The sequence below is a fragment of the Erigeron canadensis genome, chromosome 9 (assembly GCF_010389155.1).
Source record: "Erigeron canadensis isolate Cc75 chromosome 9, C_canadensis_v1, whole genome shotgun sequence".
In the NCBI taxonomy this organism is placed as follows: Eukaryota; Viridiplantae; Streptophyta; class Magnoliopsida; order Asterales; family Asteraceae; genus Erigeron; species Erigeron canadensis.
The window spans coordinates 10,652,984-10,674,681 of record NC_057769.1 but is presented as its reverse complement, the minus strand read 5'-3'; the positions used below and the strand labels follow the sequence as shown (position 1 = coordinate 10,674,681).

The following is a 21,698-nucleotide window of genomic DNA, read 5'->3' as shown; positions in this document are numbered from 1 at the left end:
CATGCTTGAAGCAGTAGCTTCGTACGATAGGTGGATTTAGCATGCTTTTTTCGGCACAGCTGGTTCGAACAACGATATAAATGTCCTCAACTAGTCCCCTTTATTTAGGTAAGTTTCAATTTAGTTTATTGCATATCTCTAAATTGTTCATATTTTTATGTCTTGAAATTTAATTTATTTTAGGGAAATCATGAAAGATCATGCGCCTGATAGTTCGTTCACTGTTAATGGCACCCACCACAAAAAAAGGTTACTATCTCGCCGACGGCATTTATCCGGAATGGTCGACTTTTATAAAGTCGTATTCATGCCCTCAAGATAAGAAGCGGGAGAAATTTAAAAAGTATCAAGAAAGTGTCCAAAAAGATGTCGAGCGTGCCTTTGGAGGGCTTCAAACATCTTGGCACATTCTAACTTAACCAGCAAGATCAAAAAGCGTGAATCGGATAACTCGAACAATGTACGCGTGTGTTATATTGCATAACATGAAGGTCGAAGACGCGGGTTACGCCATAAGCTCACTCGAGGATGGAGAAGACAACGATCCAATCGTCTTACCTGAGTGTATGTTCGAGGAAAGGATGACACTTCACCAACGAACCGGCAAAGAGCTTCGAGATTGATATGTGCATCATGCTCTTCGTCATTATCTTACGGAGCATATATGGCGCCTCCCGCAATAAAGTATTGTAATGTTTTTAATTTTTTATGTGTGTTTTTTTTTATATTAAGTATTTTAATGTTTTTTTTGTGTGCTTTTTTTTAATAAATTGTATAATGTTTTTATTTTTAATGAAGTGTTTTTTATTTGTGTATATTTTAGTTTGTTATAATTTTGAAGAGTTAAAAGTATAAAATTTAAAAAAAGGGTAGAATTAAATAATTAGTGGCTCCAAAACTAGTGCCTGAGGGATGAGTGTATTGGGTATATTTTTTGGGGGATTAGTCCTTGAAATGTTTTTTTGCTGATGTGGCGCTGACAGTGACTAGTTCTTGAGGGATGAGTCCCTGGCATTGGGTAGCTTCTTAGCAAAGTCACCAAATTATAACTTTTTATCAAGATTGTGAGAAATGTATAAGATACAATGATACATTCGTCGACAAGGAGGAAAGGAAGAAGTCAATTAAGGTGGTTCCTATATCACTTATACTCCAGTTGGGAAGCTTGTGACTTCAAATCGGATTGCGTGTGGGGGTGGGGGTGGGGATTTTTTAAATATTCAGATTTGGATTGCGAGAAATCAGATTGAATTTTAACATATTAAAAAAATTGTGAAATTATATGTATATGAAATTAGAAATATTAGTGATCAAATATAAAGTTGGTATAAGGATAGGGTTGTTGAGCTATTAATGAAACTTAAATGGTAAAAAGTGAACATGTTAAAACATATATAAAGATAAAGATGGTGAACCCTAACCTATTCTCATGTCTTTCATTTCTTTCCTTTTTCTCTTTTGATTAGTCAGGACATCACCGACAAGTCTGACCATTGTGGGGCACCTCCGATCGTTTTGGGCGGAAACAACAAAACTAGTAACGATTTGGTCGGATCATGATTGATTTGGTTAAATTATGATCGTTTTTGAGCCATTGACCGTCGTTGATCGATTTTGGAGGACAATCCGGCTAAATCGAATCCGTACACAGCTGATTCTTGAGCCGATTTCGATAAAATTGGTTTGAATCAGCGACTTTTACAACCTTGCTTATACTTGAAGACGAATATACAACATTATAGGTGTAATATTATGGATAAACCTGTGCATGTTAATTTTCAGATGAAAAGATTGGTGGCTTAGGCTTGTTATTGTGTGGTGTTAAAAATCATAGATATTGTTGAATAAGGATACAAAGTTTTAATTTCTTTGTGTATTGGCAAATTTAATTTTATTGGCCGGTTTCATTTTTTATACAATCTCGTATAAACATACAATTATTATGCAAATTGAGTATGACATTGTATATAATATATGATACAGATTTATCATGGATCAACTGGTGCCGTTACAATGTGATTACATGGGTAGGTACACAAAATGAAAATTGTAAGGTCACAGTTTAAATCTTGCTAAAAGCAAGTGGAGAAAATATAACGTGTGCTCCATGTTTGAAGGTGCTTAACCGGACATGCATTATATGTAGTGTACAGTCTGAGTACCTAGATGTTACATGGGACCAGGAGTTCTCACAAATTTAGCCTTATATTTGTATATAATATATAACATATGAAACAGGCCATGACAGTGAAATGTGTATACAGACAGAAATATAACTCTATACACTCACTCATTCAACATCCATACTACACTATCAACAAGCCTAGGGGCAATAGTTATTTCATCAGAAAAATCAACATGCACAGGTGTATCCATAATTTTACACATAAAGTTTGGAATTATTTGTCCTGAGAGTGTAAGTGACATGGGAACCGTCTTAATTAATGTCTTCCTCTATTGCTTATCGAGCAACATAGCATTGTATCTCATATACTTCTCACGATTTTGATCATAAATTGTAATCTGGTGACTTTGGTCATATGAAAACTGTCTTCTCATGGCATAGATGTTCGACTAAAGCAACATCCCCAACCAACGTAGGGTTAGGCATTATATCCCCTAAAATATTTGCTTTTCAGTTAGGTTTTGTGGAGGTCTTTGTCTTCATGGTCGCTATCACTTGATGAGACTCAATATAACTATTCAACTTACTATTATAGTCAGTCTCAAAATTATTGTGCTTATATACAGAAGGTTACATGCAATTCGCTGGGTTTTTCTTGTTACCCCTGGCCCTAACTGATTAATATTTCAAAACCTTAAAGGCATTGATTAATGGTGATTGAGTAGATGTGTCAATTGGGTAAAACATAAGCTCTGATTGTTCTTATCTTAAAGCATGTGTTTTTGCCTAGTAGAGCGCGGGAAGTGTACGTGTGTGTGTGTATATATATATATATATCATTCATCCATGATTTTTCTAATGAAACACCATATTTGACACCTAAACAACATTCTAATTTGTTACACAACTAAAACTAAAAGATGCCAACTAAGAGACACGATATTCTCTGTTAGTTATAAAGATAAATCAAATTATATGACTTACTACGGAAATGGTAAAATACAAAAAGGCAGTTACGGTAGATGGTAAACTACAAGAATAGTTGATTATGCAACTTAAGTATTAAAATATGAGTTTTGCTAAATGAAGCCCTAAGGGCTTTCGTTAAGGTGCATTAATTAGTTGTACACTTACCATAAAATTCAGGGGGTGAGCTTTTAATATGGAAATATACAATCCTTTTATGCATATTAAGTGAAGCCCTAAGGGACAAGGGATCTATTTAACAAAAATCTTTAGGAGTATAATGCAGGATGTTGATGTATATCAGAAGACAGTGTTATAAACCTTTATCGTAGTGTGCCCCGAGACAAACATAATAGATATGTCGTTGTCGTTTGGATAGACTAAAATATCAGCAGTTATGACCATTTACTCATTTAGAGGACCAAGTCAGTAGCTTATTTACATCCTAGGTTTAATATCCTTTCAGAGTGCCCAGATTTTGTTTTTTATAGGAAGGTCAAGGGTTATTTATTGTGCATTTCTTGGTACAGGCACTGGCATAGCAGTCTAATTTACTGCATTTGGGTTTTGACAATTTAATATTTTCTTGATTTTTCCGACAGCATCTACTAATATTACTTTTCACATCTTGTGCCTTTGTAGGGTGGATTACAATTATTTTGGTATACTACAGATATGAATAATATGGTAGAGAAAAACTGATTGGAAATTCTTTGAATATTCTTGATAAAGTTCCACAATGTCTTGTATGAGCGAATATGATTAAACGGTTCACTACATACTGGTTCCTGGCGATTGACCAACAATGGTCCTAACTTGTTTAACTAACAAAACAAATGGTCCTAGTCTCGGTTTCTAACTCAAAAGGAAATTACCCATTGGTCTTGGTCATGATTAGGGGTATAAAAAAGCATTCTTCAATCATGAACTCACCTAATTATCAGTTATTGCAGGCCTGGCAGGTGTAATACTGTATATCCGGGATCCCAAATGCTGCACTTGAAGGCCAGCAGTTTTACAGCCAGTGAAGAATAATGACTCCTCTTCTTTCCCGATTCTTCTTCTCCAACTCATCAAGAACGTTGGCCGAGGCAGTTCTGACTGAGTTTCTGAAAATACAAAGAATACAGTTATCTGTCAAGAAGTTAAATTGGCAATTCAACCCATCTACTTATGAATTATTTGATCAGGGTTATGTTATCTAACAGGTCAACAAGTAAAATAGATCGAATGGGTCAAAAATCACAAAAACTATAATTTTATTATTTAATACAAACAACTATATCATTAATGAAAGAATATAACTCTGCAACAATTTGTGACACGGACAAAAAGTACCCAACCTAGCAGATTTCACCCATATAACAAACTACATGTTTTGACCGTCAAGTGGCCCACCTATTTTGCCACCTCTAGTTTTCACAAGTTGAAATACAAATAATGATTACATGTTAGATACTTAATTACTTACCCTGAGCATAAGATGTTGCTTCAATTTCTCGTGGCTTGTAAGACTTTAGAAGGAAGTAGAGAGTCTTTATTAAGTTTGGATATTGTTTTACATCTATAGAAAGAACAAAGGAATTGAAAACCAATCAGAGAGATAAATCAGAGTTTCAATTAAACAAGCAAGAGGTAGGAAAAATATGTTTGATGACAACTTCAATTTCCACATATTGAAGCAGTAAATAGACTCACGAGTTGTTCTGGATAAATAAGTTGCCAGTGATTAAAATGTTTTCAAACCTGAATTACCAACAGCCTACTGAAGTAAAGCAGAGTTCACAAGAACATAAATTTTTGAAAAAGAAACCAAGTACTATGCTTCTTTTGCATATCATTATCCAAAATTAGTTGAGGAGTGTTCACTCTTACAAAAGGTAATGCTTTTTTTGCATTTCAAATATTATAGTGTTTTTTGCCAAGAAATAAGAAAAGAAGAAAGAAACATAACTGTTGTAAGTTGACATGCAAAAAAAGACGAGATATACTACTATACGATCAGTGGTTACAAAATGAGATTGAAGTTCTTACAAAGCAAGATGTCACTAGCAATAATGAGATCCCAATCTGGACAAGAATTTGGGAATGGATCACCCCATGAATCTGGTTGAGAGAAAGATAAAATTCAACGTCACATTAACAGTCATCAAAGAATATATTCGAAGGTATTAGAGTCTAGAGGTAACAAAAGTTATCCATTTAACTTAAACTGGCCTATTTAACCAATTACTGTTCAAAACCTGGATACATTGTATATAAGCAACTTGTAGGATATATGGCTACCAAGTAGAAAAGACTAATAAAATGACTAAAATGGATAAAAGAAGTATGGGTAACCATTGAGTGACAATTGGGCAGTTACATTTATTATAATATCCATGTCATACAATCATAATGCGAGTAGCAATGGGTTAGCCTTACTTTCTCGTGGTTCATGCAGCACTCATACCCAAGAGATTTTGTATAATCACCACAATTTAAACTCAATCAGTCAATCAGCTAACATTTTCATACTAGTTTACTACTCAGTATTTTAAAAAGCTGCTATTGCTTTTTACTTTCTGTCCATAATCTATACTCAAATTTCAAATCCAATGGCTTTATGAAATCAAAAATGTAATCAATATTTTGAAACTCGTTTAGCATGAAATGTTTGACAAAGTACCTTCAATAAATAATACTAGGGATAATGACCTGTGGATGTAGTGAACTATGACAAAATGTCTATGTTATGTGTTGATCTAATCGGGGCTCTATGCTATGTAACGAACTTACAAAAACTGTCTAAATGATGCATGTAACCGGTTAAGCCACTTACCATCCAGTTTTATAAGCCTTATGTGGCTGCCAACTCATTCGTTTATGCTTACATGGCTGATGAAATGGAATCGAAAAGGAAAATAAAGAAAGATATTGATAATGATAAGAAAACCCTTGAAACCGTCGGAATCAATACATTTGCAATACATTTTACTATTATATTATATATATATATATATTTATAAAATATAACCGTCGTATACTCATATTCTTCCACCATCTCTATATCAATTTCATCAGAACTTCTTCGGGATTGATTTCTTAATTCTTATTGAATGAACCATGTCGGTATGATGAAGTAGGTGATGCGAATACGGTTGATTTCTAAGGTTGTTAATGGCGACTGTATATAAGTTTGAAATCAGTCACCACTTCACCACCATCCACCGTGAACTGCCACCAACACCCAGTAACCACACGTATCTCCGTCACCTCCCCATCACCACACCATATCTCCGTATCTATATCTTTATCTATAGTAACTATTGTTCCAGATCTATATCTATATCTATAGTAACCATTGTTCCAGATCTATATCTATATCTGAAATAAATAATCGTTACTACTCCGATTAGAAGATCAGGTGAAGAAGATGATAGTCTATTTATGATAAAGAATAACTGTTACTACTCCAATTAGAAGATCCGATTACTACTCCATTGCCCACCCCTTCATTCTGATTATATATATTTTCTTTTTATAATGTAAATGGGTTTTGTATTGTGATTGATTCATATAGATAGGGACAACAGAATCCGTAAAAGAGCCCCGTTGTTGTTATTGCTGTTGGGTTTTGTGTTTATAGCTATACTTGATGTTGTATTTGTGTTTGGTAATAATATTTGGAGTTTCTGATTCTTTTTGTGTTCATATAGATTTGGTTTTGATGTGCTTTTTTTCTGGAAAATTTGGCCAAAGATGTTCATTGGTTGCTGGAAATTGATTGGAGAAGATGACCGGATTTTTAACACGGCTATACAAGATGTATATGCATATCTATATCTATATCTATATATATATAATAACTGGGAAATTGAAAAGTCAGGGTCAAAGGTCCACGTCAACGCCACGTAGTACAAAAATAAACGGAAATAAAATTGATGACCGGCAACCTATAGTATAGCCGGTTACATGCATCATTTAAACAGTTTTTGTAAGTTCGTTACATAGCATAGACCCCCGATTAGATCAATACATAACATAGACATTTTGTCATAGTTCACTACATCCACAGGTCATAATCCCATAATACTATCTTCATTATATTTTTCTACATTCACACAGTTCCTTCCCTATACACTTTTAACTTTAATACAATTGTTATCCCTGAAACACTGCTTTGATATGTACAGGATTTTGCTATTGATACTTCTAACTATTCTAATGATATACATATGCATATCGTGTTCATGTCAAATGTTCCTTTAATCAAAATCCAATGGCTTTCTGAAATCAAAAATGTAATCAAGATTTTGAAACTCATTTAGCATGAAATGTTTGACAAAGTACCTTTAATAAATAATATTATCTTCATTATATTTTCCTACATTCACACAGTTCATTCCCTATATACTTTTATATTTAATACAATTGTTATCCCTGAAACACTGCTTTGATATGTACAGAATTTCGATATTGATACTTCTAACTATTCTAATGATATACATATGCATATCGTGTTCATGTCATATATTCCTTTATTTAAGTGGAAGTAGAAAAAGGAATTGACTTACAAAGAGCATAAAATGTGTTCAAATAGCTCAATTTAACTTATTAGACTCACTACCCATTTTGATCACTATAGAAAGAGAAGTCCCCAATTGACCTATTATATCCCATATTCCACCTCTACTATGGGTGTATAATTAAGACAAACTTATATTAAACCAATCATTTTATTAACAGTACCTTATTAAGCAAAAACATTCTATTCGTGATTTCTTATCATTGCTAAGAAAGGAAATAAAAGATTTTCTCTGAATGGAAATGAGATACTAACGCTTGATGTGAGGAAGCACAGGAGTAACTCCATTAACCTTGCAATTATGAGCTATGTTATCTTCAATTTCCTGATCATCGTAGTCTGAAGTTGTAATATCTACCTGATATAACTTCTTCAAAAAGATGGCCAATGCACCAGTTCCACTGCCATCATGGAAACCATAAAATCAGAAACAAAATTCCTTCTGAAATTCTCAACTATAAACCCCAAAAGTACTTTATATTAACTACAATATAACAATTGAAATAATTCCATCTATAGAAGATCATAAGATAAGTGAAACGATAATATTGTGGAATAACCGAATACACTTGCCTTCCCAACTCAATGATGCGCCGTCCTTCTATTTTTGACTTGTCTTGGACTAGCCATTCTGCAAATGCAAATGTTCCTGGCCATAGAAGATTAGCATTCATCTGGTGAAATGAAAATTCTCGAATGAGCAGTTCCTGCAATCAAGACACATATAAAAGGTATTGACGAGTATCCTCCATGGGAAGCCTACACACATATTTTATCCACCATAGCATAAAACACCAGTGGTTTCTAAGCTTTTGATAATCTTAAAGCAGTAAAACTAACTTTATTCATCAGTAGTCTCAGATGTTGAAAAAAATATCATGAGCACTCCTACGTCCTCCAACAATTTATTAGATACACATAAAAATCTACTTCTAAATATCTAAGCATCCTTTAGTTACTTCAATCCACTAGCTTCAGTTTCCATAATTTCATTCTTTGAGTACAACTTTCTGTTTTTGCAGACCGAAAATATTGCATATTTTCTAGGGGAACATGTTCTCAATAAAGGAAAAGGAAAAAAAAACTTTCAGAATGTTGATTAAACTTGTGACTAGCCTTACATACTTAAACTTCTCCAATTTAAGGTTTCAGATTATACCGCTATTAATCGACCTAATATTCATAAATGAAATACAAGTTTCCACTCCAACTTCTATTTTTGCCTCAATAACAAGCAATAATACCCAATCCCACTGGTATGAGATGTATGATAAAATGAGACAATCATCATATATGAATGGTAGACAGAATACTTGGAAAAAACACGACTTAAGAATTTTTGTCACAGTAAGGAAAAAAGTACATTAAAAAACATAATGATTTGGGAGATTTTTAATAAAAAGGTAAAAAACCCTAACACTCCATTGTAAATTTGTAAAAACTAACCATTCCAGGAAATTGATGATTCCTTTCAACATATGTCTGACTGTTTTCAACTCTTTCTTCATCTGCATAACAACAACATAAATAATCTTTTTTTTTTTTTTTCCTTTTTTGCTAACCTAGACATCTAATCTAACCCACATATATACATCACACACACATATATAGATATATATCACATATAAGCAAAGTTAATCACCTGAGGATGTATCATCAGAATCATGAAACAGTGAAGATGGAGAAAATAAAGCTATGTCCATAATTATTATTCACTTTACTTCAAAAGTTCAAACCATGTCTACAAAAAGCCCTAATATATCACACCAAACATGAAAAGACCATAATACCCTTGACAACATTCTTTTTTCCTCCCAATATAAGAGCAAATTCTCCGACTGAAAAAAACAGAACATCCTTAAAATGTCATTGCCAAGTAGTCTAGTATCTATAACAACAACCACCTCATTACCCATTCCACAAACCTATACATACAACAATATATATGCATACAAATTCAAATCACCATTTGAACTCAAACAACTTCATGCCCAAATCATAAAAACCAACATTTCATATAATCTCCATTTTGATCAAGTTGCATCTATTTGTGCCTTAACTCCCAGCTTCCCTTACGCCCAAAAACTCATCCAACTCTATGCGAATAAACCCGAAACTGTTATATGGAATTCATGTTTAAAAACCTTGGCAGAAAGCGATTCGCCTTTTAACGCCATTCGTTTGTTTCGTCGGTTACTTGAATATAATGTTTGTTTAGATTGTTTTAGTTTTTCGTTTCTTGTTAAAGCTTGTACTAAGGTTTCAGGTGGTGGGTTAGATGGGAGAATTGTTCATGGGTTTATTGAGAAACTTGGGTTTATGTCGAATATGTTTGTTTTGAATAGTTTGGTTCATTTGTATGCGGTTTCTGGGGAGATTGATGATGCACGCCAGGTGTTTGATAAAATGTCTGAACGAGATGTGGTTACGTGGAACATTATGATTACGCAGTTGGTGAAAAGGGGTAATGTGGATGAGGCGTATGCGTTGTTTTGTAGGATGGATGAGAGAAATGTGAGGTCGTGGACGTCGATGATTATGGGGTTTGTGCAGTGTGGAAAGCCTAAAGAGGCGATTGATGTTTTTACGAAAATGGAAGAGGAGAAGTTGTGTCCTAATGAGGTTACGGTTGTGGCTGTGCTTGCGGCGTGTGCTGATATTGGGGCACTTGATTTGGGGAAAAGGATTCATGAGTTTTCTGATAGAAGTGGATTTAAAAAGAATGTTCGTATTTGTAATACTTTGATTGATATGTATATCAAATGTGGATATGTGGAAGCGGCTCGTAGTGTTTTTGACGAAATGGAGGAACGAACTATTGTGTCATGGTCGGCTATGATCCAAGGGTTAGCTATAAATGGACATGGCGAAGAAGCTTTGGAATTGTTTTCTAAAATGATTCAGTTACGAGTTAAACCTAATGGGGTCACATTTATTGGACTATTACATGCTTGTAGCCATATGGGGATGGTAGATGAGGGTCGTAGATATTTTGCCAGCATGAGTAGAGATTACGGGATAGTTCCTAGAATTGAACACTATGGTTGTATGGTTGATCTTTTGAGTCGGGCTGGGTTACTCAAAGAAGCCCGTGAGTTTATAAAAAATATGCCGATTAAGCCAAATGGAGTGGTATGGGGAGCCCTTCTTGGCGGTTGCAGGGTCCACAAGAATCTTGAAATGGCAGAAGAAGCCATTGAACATCTTCTTGAATTAGATCCACTTAATGATGGCTACTATGTCGTTTTATCTAATATATATGCAGAAGCTAAGAGGTGGGAAGATGCTGCACGAGTGAGAAAGTTAATGAGAGATAGAGGGGTGAAAAAGACACCAGGGTCAAGTTCAATTTCAATAGATGGTGTAGTCCATGAGTTTGTGGCTGGAGATGAGACTCATCCTCAAAGAGAATTGATACAAGAAAGATGGGAGAAGTTATTAGAAGAAATGAGGTTAAAAGGATATGAACCGAACACATCTGTTATTCTTCTTGACATTGAAGAGAGTGAAAAAGTTAAATTTCTATATGGGCATAGTGAAAAGTTAGCAGTTGTGTTTGGTTTGATTAATACAAATAATGGAACTCCCATTAGGATTATGAAGAATCTGCGCGTTTGTGAAGATTGTCATGCTGCATTAAAGCTGATATCAGAGATAGCTAATAGGGAGATAGTAGTTAGGGATCGAAGTCGCTTTCATTGCTTCAAAAATGGTGTGTGTTCTTGCAAAAATTACTGGTAATGTATGTACCTTCTTGTTGTAATTAGTATTGTTGGTTTGAATTAAGAGTATACAGCCCGATTTTGATCTAAATTTAGCTTCATAATTAGCATTTAGGTCTCATGTGGTTACTCAATCCCAAAAGGTAGATTCTATAGGGGCAATTTGGGGTGTTATGTATCTCAAACAAGTCAAAGTAGAAAAAATATAAAATTGTAGAGGTGACCTTTGTTTAAAGTTTGTTTATAAAGCATAGTCTCTCTTGTTAATTATATTTACTTAATTAGTTTGAACATTGTTTTAATTAACTTATTTTTTTATCATAAGTAAAACCCTAAGATTTTAAATGTTCTTTTGAATAGAAAAAAAGAATACCAACGGTTCAACCAAACCCGACCTGGGCACCTGGCTCATTCAACCCATACTAAAATGTGACTTGTTCATCCTGAAAGCAACTACTCTTTCGAGGATGTAGTGACTTGGTAGTACTCAGGTCTTACTCGTTTTGGTCATTCATTTTCATTTTGTAAGACACAAAACATAATAAATGGTAACCTTAAGTATAAAGATTCAGATATACACTTATACAGACCCAATCTGCAGTCACTATTATTGATGTTATCCACATTGGTAGGGAAAAGAAGTTGGCATGTTCATCCTATATGAACAGTATGAGGGTATTAATGTGGAGAGTTTGAGCATCTTTATAATGGTAACGAGTAAGATAAAATATCTGCATGGTTATTCAAGACCCGAGAGTGTCGGAAAATTTATGCATATCTATTCTTGTCGTTGCAACTATTTTGTGAATTTATATATTTTTGAATAGACTTGAGATGCAGAATTGAACCACAATGTTGGTGTATATTTGAATATTATTCTGTTGATTTCATATTGATGTACACAATCCCAACACATAACTAATCACTATGCGTGACATAGATAAGTACATGGATGGGCATTGGCAAAGTTTTCTGAAGATCTTTCGAACACTTCCACGCCTATTATATAACTATAAAACAAGTCGCCCTGGTGATTACCTTGTTTCATGTCATTGATGAAGCCAAGTAGTCAAGAACCCATAGTGATTCAATTTTGGAGCCACTCAAATTCTATGACAGATTAACTAAAGTAATGTCCATTTTTCTTATGTTCCTTTCTGAAGGACTACATTTTGCTTTAAATCGTTAAAACCGCTTCTTGCAACTCTTGCATAGACCTTACTCTGTGAAATATACCATCTAGATTGAGAGTTATATTTTGATGTTTTGATAATTAAGAGGCGCGACTACTACCTCTGCAAATTTGTTCCTTCTCGATACATAGTCCTCGTTAGAAATTAACAGCCATTTCGTGTTGAAGTCCTCATTCTCATAGGTTAAAATGAAATGGGTTAATTTAGAGCAATATGGGTGATATGGAGATTCCTCAAGAAGTGCCCATTTCCTTTTCGATAGAAAGGTAGAACACAGGAATTAAAATGCTATGGGACAAATGTACCTATGTAGATAATGGCTTCAAAGACACAATAATAAGTTTTCGGGTAGCTAACTCATGATGCAACTAATTACTATACTTAATTGGACATGTTACAATATATTCCTCCAAAAAATGATAAATGTGTGTAACTATTGCACTAGAAGTTAAGTAATCAATATTCAAATAATTATTTGTTCAAAAAGGTGTTTCATATATGGACCAAATAAATCTAAAAAGATGTAATTAATTTATATGGATATCAAATTGTTAATTTTGTATGATCATTTTGCAGCCTCGTCCCAGCGGGCTACTGGAACACTTGAGCCCACGTAGCCAATTTTCCTTTTTCCTTTTGGGTGGTTCACTCGTTCTTAACCCATATCCATTCATCAACTTTAGGTTTTTGGTCCTTCTTGTTTATCCATAAGCCAACTTTCACCTATGTGTTTTGTTTTAACATGCTATAGTTTTTATTTAGTACCAGTATACTAGATATCAACATAAGATACCTGTGGTAAAATGAACATTATTACACTGGCCTGCTTTAAAAGTGCATATTTGGATATAATTTTACGAAACAACTGATGCATATGGCCTTTACGTCTAGCTATTTCATATCTCGAGGCTTACAGAAATGGAGTCGGAATTCCTTTTAACATAATTTTTTCTCTTGAATTCACCGTAGAACTTGGTCTAGTTTTTTTCATTAGTTGTTTTCGGTTTGAAGCCTATTAAACTAACATGATGTATGTACTAAGGTTCTTGATTTTTTTTTATAAGTGGCACAACGTGTAAAATTATATATGTCGTATGAGTTCGCTCCCCGGGTTACATTACATGTATGTTGTCGGTTTCCTTTGAAGAATAGTGTATTATTGAAGCCAAATCATTTGATTTAAACACACACAGTTTAGTTGAAATATTCATGATCATTTTCAACCCCCTTTTTCTAACCACTCTTAAAATATTAGAAATTTTTAACCCTCTTTTTTGAACCACTCCTAAAATATTAGGATTGAGTGAAATTCAAACCTACAACCTTAAATTATCATGTTGTTTTCTTCATAATTATATACCATTTTATAAATATAATAAAATATCTAGTCATTTATGTAAGAATTCCAAACATGAAGGGTCTAAACATATCTATAAAAAACCCACTACATAAAACCATAACACACTCGCTCATTTCCATCCCAACCCAAACCGCCTCACAAAACACACACTCACAAAAAAAACACACACAAAAACACAATCTTTCCTCTCCAAAATGGACGGAACCGGAGTAGTCGCCGTCTACGGCAACGGCACACTAACAGAAACCAAAAAATCATCATATTCCGTCAAAGTGGGTCTAGCCCAGATGCTTCGTGGGGGTGTAATAATGGACGTAGTGAACGCCGAACAAGCCCGAATAGCGGAAGAAGCAGGGGCTTGTGCGGTGATGGCACTCGAACGAGTGCCAGCGGATATCCGAGCCCAAGGCGGAGTGGCTCGGATGAGTGACCCTCAACTGATAAAAGAAATAAAACAGGCAGTGACTATTCCTGTGATGGCAAAGGCAAGAATTGGTCATTTTGTTGAAGCGCAGATATTGGAAGCAATTGGGGTTGATTATGTTGATGAAAGTGAGGTCTTGACATTGGCTGATGATGAAAATCATATTAATAAACATAATTTTAGGATCCCTTTTGTTTGTGGCTGTCGGAACCTTGGTGAGGCTTTGAGAAGGATTCGTGAAGGTGCTGCCATGATTCGGACTAAAGGCGAAGCTGGAACTGGTATTGCTTTCTTGTTTTCATTTATTATATATATGTGTGTTTTTTTTGTGTGTGTGGATATAAGGGTGTGTTTGGATTTTGGAATTGGTTTTTGAATTGATTATCTGATTATTATGTTTGTGAAACACAAATAATGATAAAAAGTGTTTGGCTGATTATATGTGTTAACTTAGAGAGAAAACATTAGATGTGGATATACACGTGTAAATGGGCATGTGTTTTTCATATGTGATTTTTTTTTTTTTATAAATATATGCTCATTTGGTTTTTGAGTTTCTTAGTAAAATTGGGGTGTCAAGTGAATCTATTTCATATAAATTGTTATGTTATTTTAGAAATTTGGATGTATTGCTAATTGTAATTTAGTTTTTTTAGTTTTTAATTTTTGGTTTCAAATATGAAGAATAGATAGTTGCAATATAATATTCATGTACTTGTTTTTTTTTTCTACTAAGGCCAGTCAACTAGTAGTTAATTGCTAAGAATTGTTAAGGATGGCAAATGGTATAAATTTAAGTTGATCTATATTGGAGTTACATGCATCTTTGTCTTTTATTTTTTGTGATTTTTGCAAAAGCATCCAACTTTGTCACGGTAACCATCTATTCTTGTGTCTATTGAACTCTCAATTCGTTGCAATATTATCTATTCAGTTACCTTTTTATCTATTTATAGATATTTTTTGTACATCCATATAAGTTGCCATGTTATCCAGAACATCTTAAATACTACAAATGGTGCGACATGCAGCATGAGCAGTTTAGAAGTGACAGGGGTTCAAATGAACACAAGCAAAAGTTGAAAGTTTTGATACATACAAGATATGAATATATGATTTTAAAGTCAGATTCATAGCAAAACGTGACAAGTTGAATGATTTTTGGTGTGCTTAGCTCTTTTTATAATCATTAGCTTGTTGTAATGAGTTTTAAGGTGTTATATTGGTCTTTTCTTTAGTTGTTTTTTCCATCTTGTTTTACAGTGTTATATACTTATATCGGTCTTCTTGTTTGGGCCTTCTTTTTCGTTGTTGGTGTTATACTGATCTTCTGATTGGGCTCTTTTTGTTGATCCTGTTGATTGATATATCTTACTACGTAATTTTACTTTAGACCTTGAGAGATATGAAAAATGCTCCTCTCTTGTTTGTGTGGTTAAAGATTGGAATTTTTGATTCAATACTGTATTGATTCTATTCAAAACATCTGATTTATCTATTTTGATATTAAGCTAGTAAGTAATGTGTGGGGTATAACTGGTCAAGAACCCCGTGTTTTTTACTCGTTTTAGGAGTTGAGTTTGATACATATGTCATACTCATCATAGCACCTTACAACATAATGAATGTATGCTCCTTTAAGCACATGTTCTTGGGATTTTTATTTTTAAAGAAGAGAAAATAGCTGATAATACTGGATATGGTAGTTGATTGTTTCTGTTTTCGTTCTAAAACCACACACTAATATTACATGGTGGGCTGGTGGCGAAATAGGAGGATCACGTAACGGGACAACATGGGTTCTGGATGGAATATGTAGATTTTTTATGTGTTAAGGGGGTCTGGTTGGCGTTTGACTCGATCACTATTTTGATCCCCTTCATTTACAGTTAATCTGTTCATTAAATATTATTGTAATGGTAATTTTCTATAATAAATTGGTTTAGTAATTTTTAAGCATCAAAATTAGTCTTTGTTGTGACTATTGACCCATCCATTTTTTAGCTACATATGTTTATTGATCTATATGACCTCGTGGAAAAGCAAAATCCAACTCCACCTATTCATAAGTAAATGGGTCAAAATTGCGGCATCTAATATCATGTTTCCAAAAAGTAGCTGTTGTGTGGTGAAAACGGATGCTGTTAATACATGAATGTATTATTTTCTTATGTGTTCTGAATAGTGATATTTGTGCTTCCTGAAGTTGGTTTTTCTCATCAACGCATTATTACAGGCAACATCATTGAGGCAGTACGTCACGTTAGATCTGTGATGGGGGACATCAGGGTCCTTGCAAACATGGATGATGACGAGGTGTTCACTTTTGCTAAGAAAATTGCTGCTCCGTATGATTTGGTGATGCAGACCAAACAATTGGGGAGGCTTCCAGTGGTCCAGTTTGCCGCGGGTGGTGTTGCTACTCCAGCTGATGCAGCCCTTATGATGCAACTAGGATGTGACGGTGTGTTTGTGGGTTCAGGGGTGTTCAAGAGTGGTGATCCAGCCCGCAGGGCCCGTGCGATTGTCCAGGCAGTCACACATTACACTGACCCCAAGTTGCTTGCAGAGGTGAGCTGTGGGCTGGGTGAAGCCATGGTCGGGTTGAACCTGGACAAGAACGTGGAAAGGTATGCTAGTCGGTCTGAGTAAGGTTCACAGCATTTGCTCTGCTGGCCTACGTGGTTCAAACATGTTGCTTTTTCTTTGTTTATTGTTGAAGAATTTAGGACTGTTGGAAAATAACCATATGTTTATATAAACGAACAAATGTTCTATTCATGGGGCTTTGAGTGTCGAATCGCTGGTAACTCTCTTTAGCAGGTTTGCTTAGAAATCATAAAAATGTTGGTTTGTGTCGGACGGCCCTGATGAATCAATCAGGGTTCAGTTTGGGTTTGAATAATTTCTTAGTGTTGAATCCTTTTCCAAAGCACCTTTTTGTCCACTTCTCGTAGGGATATTTTACTCGTACAACCCAAACGTATGACTCAAGCCTCAATTGCTTGTTTTTGTTGAATGCTAGTGTATGTACTATAGAAGAAAATAATACTTCATCGAAAAACATGAAATGCAAATACATAAATTAAATCCACAAATACATAAGAAACAATTACATAAATTAAAATCCACAAATACATGAAACACAAATACATAAATTAAACGCCACAAATATAATATGTATATAGTTTTATCACAGCTCCAAATCTTCCAATGGACTTGAGATCTTATTTAAGTATCATAGCCGTGATCAATATTGTAGTATCAATGTATCATAGCCTTGCATCTTTCACCCCAATCTATGAGATAGACGTGCCAATTGGTCATGAAGAACCAAAAATCAAACACTCATAGCATTGATGAAACAAGATTTGATATAAACTTGAATTTCTTCTCCAACATTTTTCAAATTATCATCTTCTTTGTATAGGATATCCATTACACGTGTCAGGTTGATCACACGCATCTTAAGAGTCATAGAGATATTGTTGCATATTAATGTTTCTCGGTTTAGATCTTTCCATGCATCTTCAATTTTTTGTCTCAACATATCATAAGCTTGCTCCTCCGCAACATCATGTTTTTTCATACAAATTTCCACACTAGATGCAATAGGCTTATTCAGTTGATCCTCCTATAATTTTGTTCATAAAATTTACCAATTAATTCCTTTTACATTAATAATCATCCATCTAGACTCATCTCCCCCACCACCACCACCCATCGCCCCACCACCACTGTCACCATATCGTCGCATCACATACATATGACTTTAAAAATAACCTTAATAGTCACCCAAGAGCTACAGTTAGCAAAATCCCAAACTAAATTTGGGAGTACCACTGTACGAGAATATTGAAAATCTAGTTTTGTAAGTGCATACTACCTCAATACCTCCATCCTAGTGGTTTTGTTACATAGAATTTTAAGACGTTAGAGTTAATGTGCAATAATTGTTTATAAACTTACCATAAATTTTATAAGAATATACTTTGATATGAAAATTATAACTTATTATACATATTATTTAACATTTTCCATAAATTATTCGTTTTATCTTTAAAAATGGAAGTTTTAAAATGCTAATTAAAATTAAAGTTATAGAAATCAACTATTATAGATTGTATTAATGAAAAATGACCATTTTTTAATAAGCAAATATAGCAAAAGAATAACAATATAAAATAAAATAAACAGAAGATCGGCAGGGAGTATTACTCAATCTCGTCATTCGTTGTTTTTCGTGAAATTTTTATGAAATAAAATGGCCACCGTACTTAGGTGAATAGTAAACTTTACTTATCATCCACAGTTAATAGTCGGATATAACGCTAATATATTTATATACCTTGTGACCGACGATGTCATCCATAATCCTACAAATGGCAGATGAAGCTTTAATAAGTGGAGGATTGTTTAGAGCCCATTTAAAAGACCCATCTGTGACTATATCACCAGGCATGCCAACATAGCTTGATGTTGTGAGCATTCTATAGCCAGCACTTTCGTTTGTAATCGATTTATGCTCCTCAGATGTTGGCGTGTGACCCTCATGTAACCATTTTGCTTCAGTCTTATAACTTGTAACCAAATCTATCATCTGTATGAGATAGTTAAAACACCTCCAATTAATGGTAGTTTTATTTATAAAGCTATTACATTTTTCTGATTAATTATAGTTAATTTAAACAATTATGAGTTATTTTTAAGCTTAAATTTATGGAAATGCATGATTAACTATTTAAGGTAAAAAGGTTAAGAAGATGTACGTCTTTATATTAGTTTGTATCTTGATTAATCACTATATTCATTGTAGACATTAAAAAGAGGGACTCAAACTAACCGACTCTTTTGCATACTTAAGTTGATATGCTTTTCCATCCTTTTCCATGATTTCCTCCATTTCTTCATAAATATCCAATAAATTTTTATATATTACTTTCATGTAATCTGGAAGCGTATCCATGGAGGTAATTGACCATCTACAATTAACATATATAAGCTCATAAATATATGACATAATAACTTTTATAGATAACGATTAATAAGTTTTACTAGTGTACTTGAAAATAGGCCTAAGAATAAGATAATAACATATATTTCTTGATAAATGATTAAAATTCAGAAAGAGAAAACTCATGATATATGGCAGTACATAACTAAATGTCGAATATTTACCTTTGAACGGCTTTGGTGAATATGTCTAGTTCTTCGTAAGTACCATAATTATCATAAGTGTCATCAAAGATTGTTGCCATATGAATCACTTTTGTCAAGAATATTCTTGAACGGGAATATTGAGGTTCAAAATAGACACCTAGTATCCAAAAGTAGAGTTCAACCAATCTATCTCTTACGTAATGCAAATTTTTTGAAGCATCAAACTCTTTCCACCATCTACAAATTAATAAGTATTATCAATTAATTAATTAATTTGCAAGATTACTGACATCACATAAGCTAGATTATCATTTCTAGGTGTGAAGGTCATGTATTTGCTTACTTGGAAAGTTGGCTAAGCTCCTTCTTATGCAACGATTGAAGCCGGTTGAACCCCAACTTTGCAAGTCTTAGTAACGACTTGTTGTGAGAATCTTGTTGCTCATAGAAAGGTATGTATCGTATTGCGTCTAACCTTGGCAACCTTTTACGTATAGGTCGCTCTAGTGCTTCATATATGTGTCTAGAGAGCACGTTGTTGCAACGAAGGGGATCGTTTGCAATGTTTTCAAGACGAGTTTTTGTAAACTTGAGAGCCTCATCTAGAATGGTTTCGCCTTGCACCCTCATATATGATGCCTCATATAACTCAAGCATGCATTCGATATCGTTGGTTAAGGAATCGTTGAAACATCCATTACTAAGCTTGTAGATAGTGAATATATCTGGTTAAATTAATTTAATTAGAATTATAATCAACTTTAGAACTTCTCATCAGTCTCATTTTAAATGTCACATTTCAAGTCTTTAAATAAATTCTTTTTTGTTCACTTTAAACATCTCCACCTAATATACATATAATAACTTAATGAAATTATTTATCATACATTACTCAACCCTTAGAATAACTACATTACCTAACTTTTACATTAATATTACACCGCCACCCGATTCACCTCCACCACCGCATCACACTTTGTCTAGTGAATGATAAGTATATTTAAAACTTAATTCATTCATATATTTTATATCAAGTCAATACAAATATTATTGCAACCATTATCCAGTTTTTGGTTAATACGAAAATTTTATAAAAGTTTGTCATACATTTATGTGTGTAAAGTTATATTAACTAAAAATGTATAGTAATTTATCCCACTAAAAAGTCAAACTAAAACATTTGAATGACACGGATGAGTGTATATATAATTTAAAAATTATAGACACTTACCACATGAAACGTGAAAGCCTTGCTGTCGGAGAAGCCGAAACCAAAGGGAAGGACTACCACCATTCCATTTATCCCCGTATACATTATAAATATGGTGCAATGCTTGCGTAATCTCGTGTTCAAAATAGTAGGCTATACCTAGACGTTGGATAACATCAATCAGCTTCAACAAATTTGTATGTTTTGTTGGATCATCCAAAGTTTCCTTTATTTCCTTTCTTGTTTCATCCTTCAAAATTTTGATTTCTTGATCTACCTCAACTTGCTCCTCTTGCTAATTTTTTAGTTTATTCATAAATTATAGAAGTCATTGTGAATCTAATTAGTTATGGAAGATGTAAATTACTAGTTATGATTAATTAGTTAAATTTGACGACTAAAAATTTGGATACAAATAACGTATCAATTAATTACCTCATACTTTAAAAATAAAAAATTAAAAAAATAAAAATTAATTACCTCATCATAGTGTAGGAACTGATCTCCCCAAAGGCTTGGATGATAGTTGGCAAGTGGGCGAATAACCTCTCCTAGTTTAGCATCCATGTTTATATGGAGTTAGATTCTTATGTTGAGTAAACTTTTGTGATGATGATCTGCTATATTGCGCTTGTATATATAGAGAGTAGTGTGGTAAAAATCGGATGATACTACCGATTTTTCCGGATCGGCTCATTTATCGGTTGATTTCCGAGACGAGTTTGTCATACTCGGACTAAAAACAGTCAACATTAAAGATTCAGGCACCCCTCCCCGCCCCTATATAGCTGCGCCAGTGACTTTGGTCAAACAAGGTAGTATTGGTCAAGTCGGCCAGATTTGGTCAAGAATCAGTTCTATTGGATCTGGTTAATTAGGAAAAAGAGACATAAGTCACGCATTCGAACAAGATTGCATTTCTCAAGTTGAACTCTTTTTTTTTTTATATTTTTTATATTGTTTTGAATAGC

General features: G+C 33.9%; 4 protein-coding genes across 5 annotated transcripts; 2 read left to right on the top strand and 2 right to left on the bottom strand.

Moving 5' to 3' along the window:
- Window positions 1-3,790: 3,790 nt before the first annotated feature.
- On the bottom strand, window positions 3,791-9,380 carry LOC122582324 (EEF1A lysine methyltransferase 3). Of its 2 annotated transcripts, XM_043754692.1 has the most exons (7): window positions 9,301-9,380; window positions 9,105-9,166; window positions 8,232-8,365; window positions 7,914-8,059; window positions 5,126-5,197; window positions 4,563-4,655; window positions 3,791-4,200 (listed from the first exon to the last, which is right to left on the bottom strand). In XM_043754692.1, the coding sequence occupies exons 1-7, from the start codon at window positions 9,359-9,361 to the stop codon at window positions 4,025-4,027; spliced, it is 744 nt and encodes a 247-aa protein (XP_043610627.1). In that variant the 5' UTR covers window positions 9,362-9,380; the 3' UTR covers window positions 3,791-4,024. The 2 variants fall into 2 exon arrangements, with proteins under 2 accessions (XP_043610627.1, XP_043610628.1); XM_043754693.1 differs by lacking the exon at window positions 9,105-9,166 and having other exon boundaries at window positions 9,301-9,372.
- Window positions 9,381-9,506: 126 nt separating this feature from the next.
- Window positions 9,507-11,615, top strand: LOC122582323 (pentatricopeptide repeat-containing protein At5g66520-like). The gene has a single exon (XM_043754690.1). The coding sequence runs from the start codon at window positions 9,522-9,524 to the stop codon at window positions 11,397-11,399; it is 1,878 nt and encodes a 625-aa protein (XP_043610625.1). The 5' UTR covers window positions 9,507-9,521; the 3' UTR covers window positions 11,400-11,615.
- A 2,422-nt stretch (window positions 11,616-14,037) lies between these two features.
- Window positions 14,038-17,138, top strand: LOC122581147 (probable pyridoxal 5'-phosphate synthase subunit PDX1). The gene is made up of 2 exons (XM_043753310.1): window positions 14,038-14,638; window positions 16,594-17,138. The coding sequence occupies exons 1-2, from the start codon at window positions 14,128-14,130 to the stop codon at window positions 17,007-17,009; spliced, it is 927 nt and encodes a 308-aa protein (XP_043609245.1). The 5' UTR covers window positions 14,038-14,127; the 3' UTR covers window positions 17,010-17,138.
- Window positions 17,139-17,697: 559 nt separating this feature from the next.
- LOC122582808 ((-)-germacrene D synthase-like) lies at window positions 17,698-21,304 on the bottom strand. Its single transcript, XM_043755243.1, has 7 exons — window positions 21,208-21,304; window positions 20,749-21,022; window positions 19,861-20,242; window positions 19,536-19,754; window positions 19,201-19,339; window positions 18,706-18,957; window positions 17,698-17,991 (listed from the first exon to the last, which is right to left on the bottom strand). The coding sequence occupies exons 1-7, from the start codon at window positions 21,292-21,294 to the stop codon at window positions 17,698-17,700; spliced, it is 1,647 nt and encodes a 548-aa protein (XP_043611178.1). The 5' UTR covers window positions 21,295-21,304.
- Window positions 21,305-21,698: the final 394 nt, after the last annotated feature.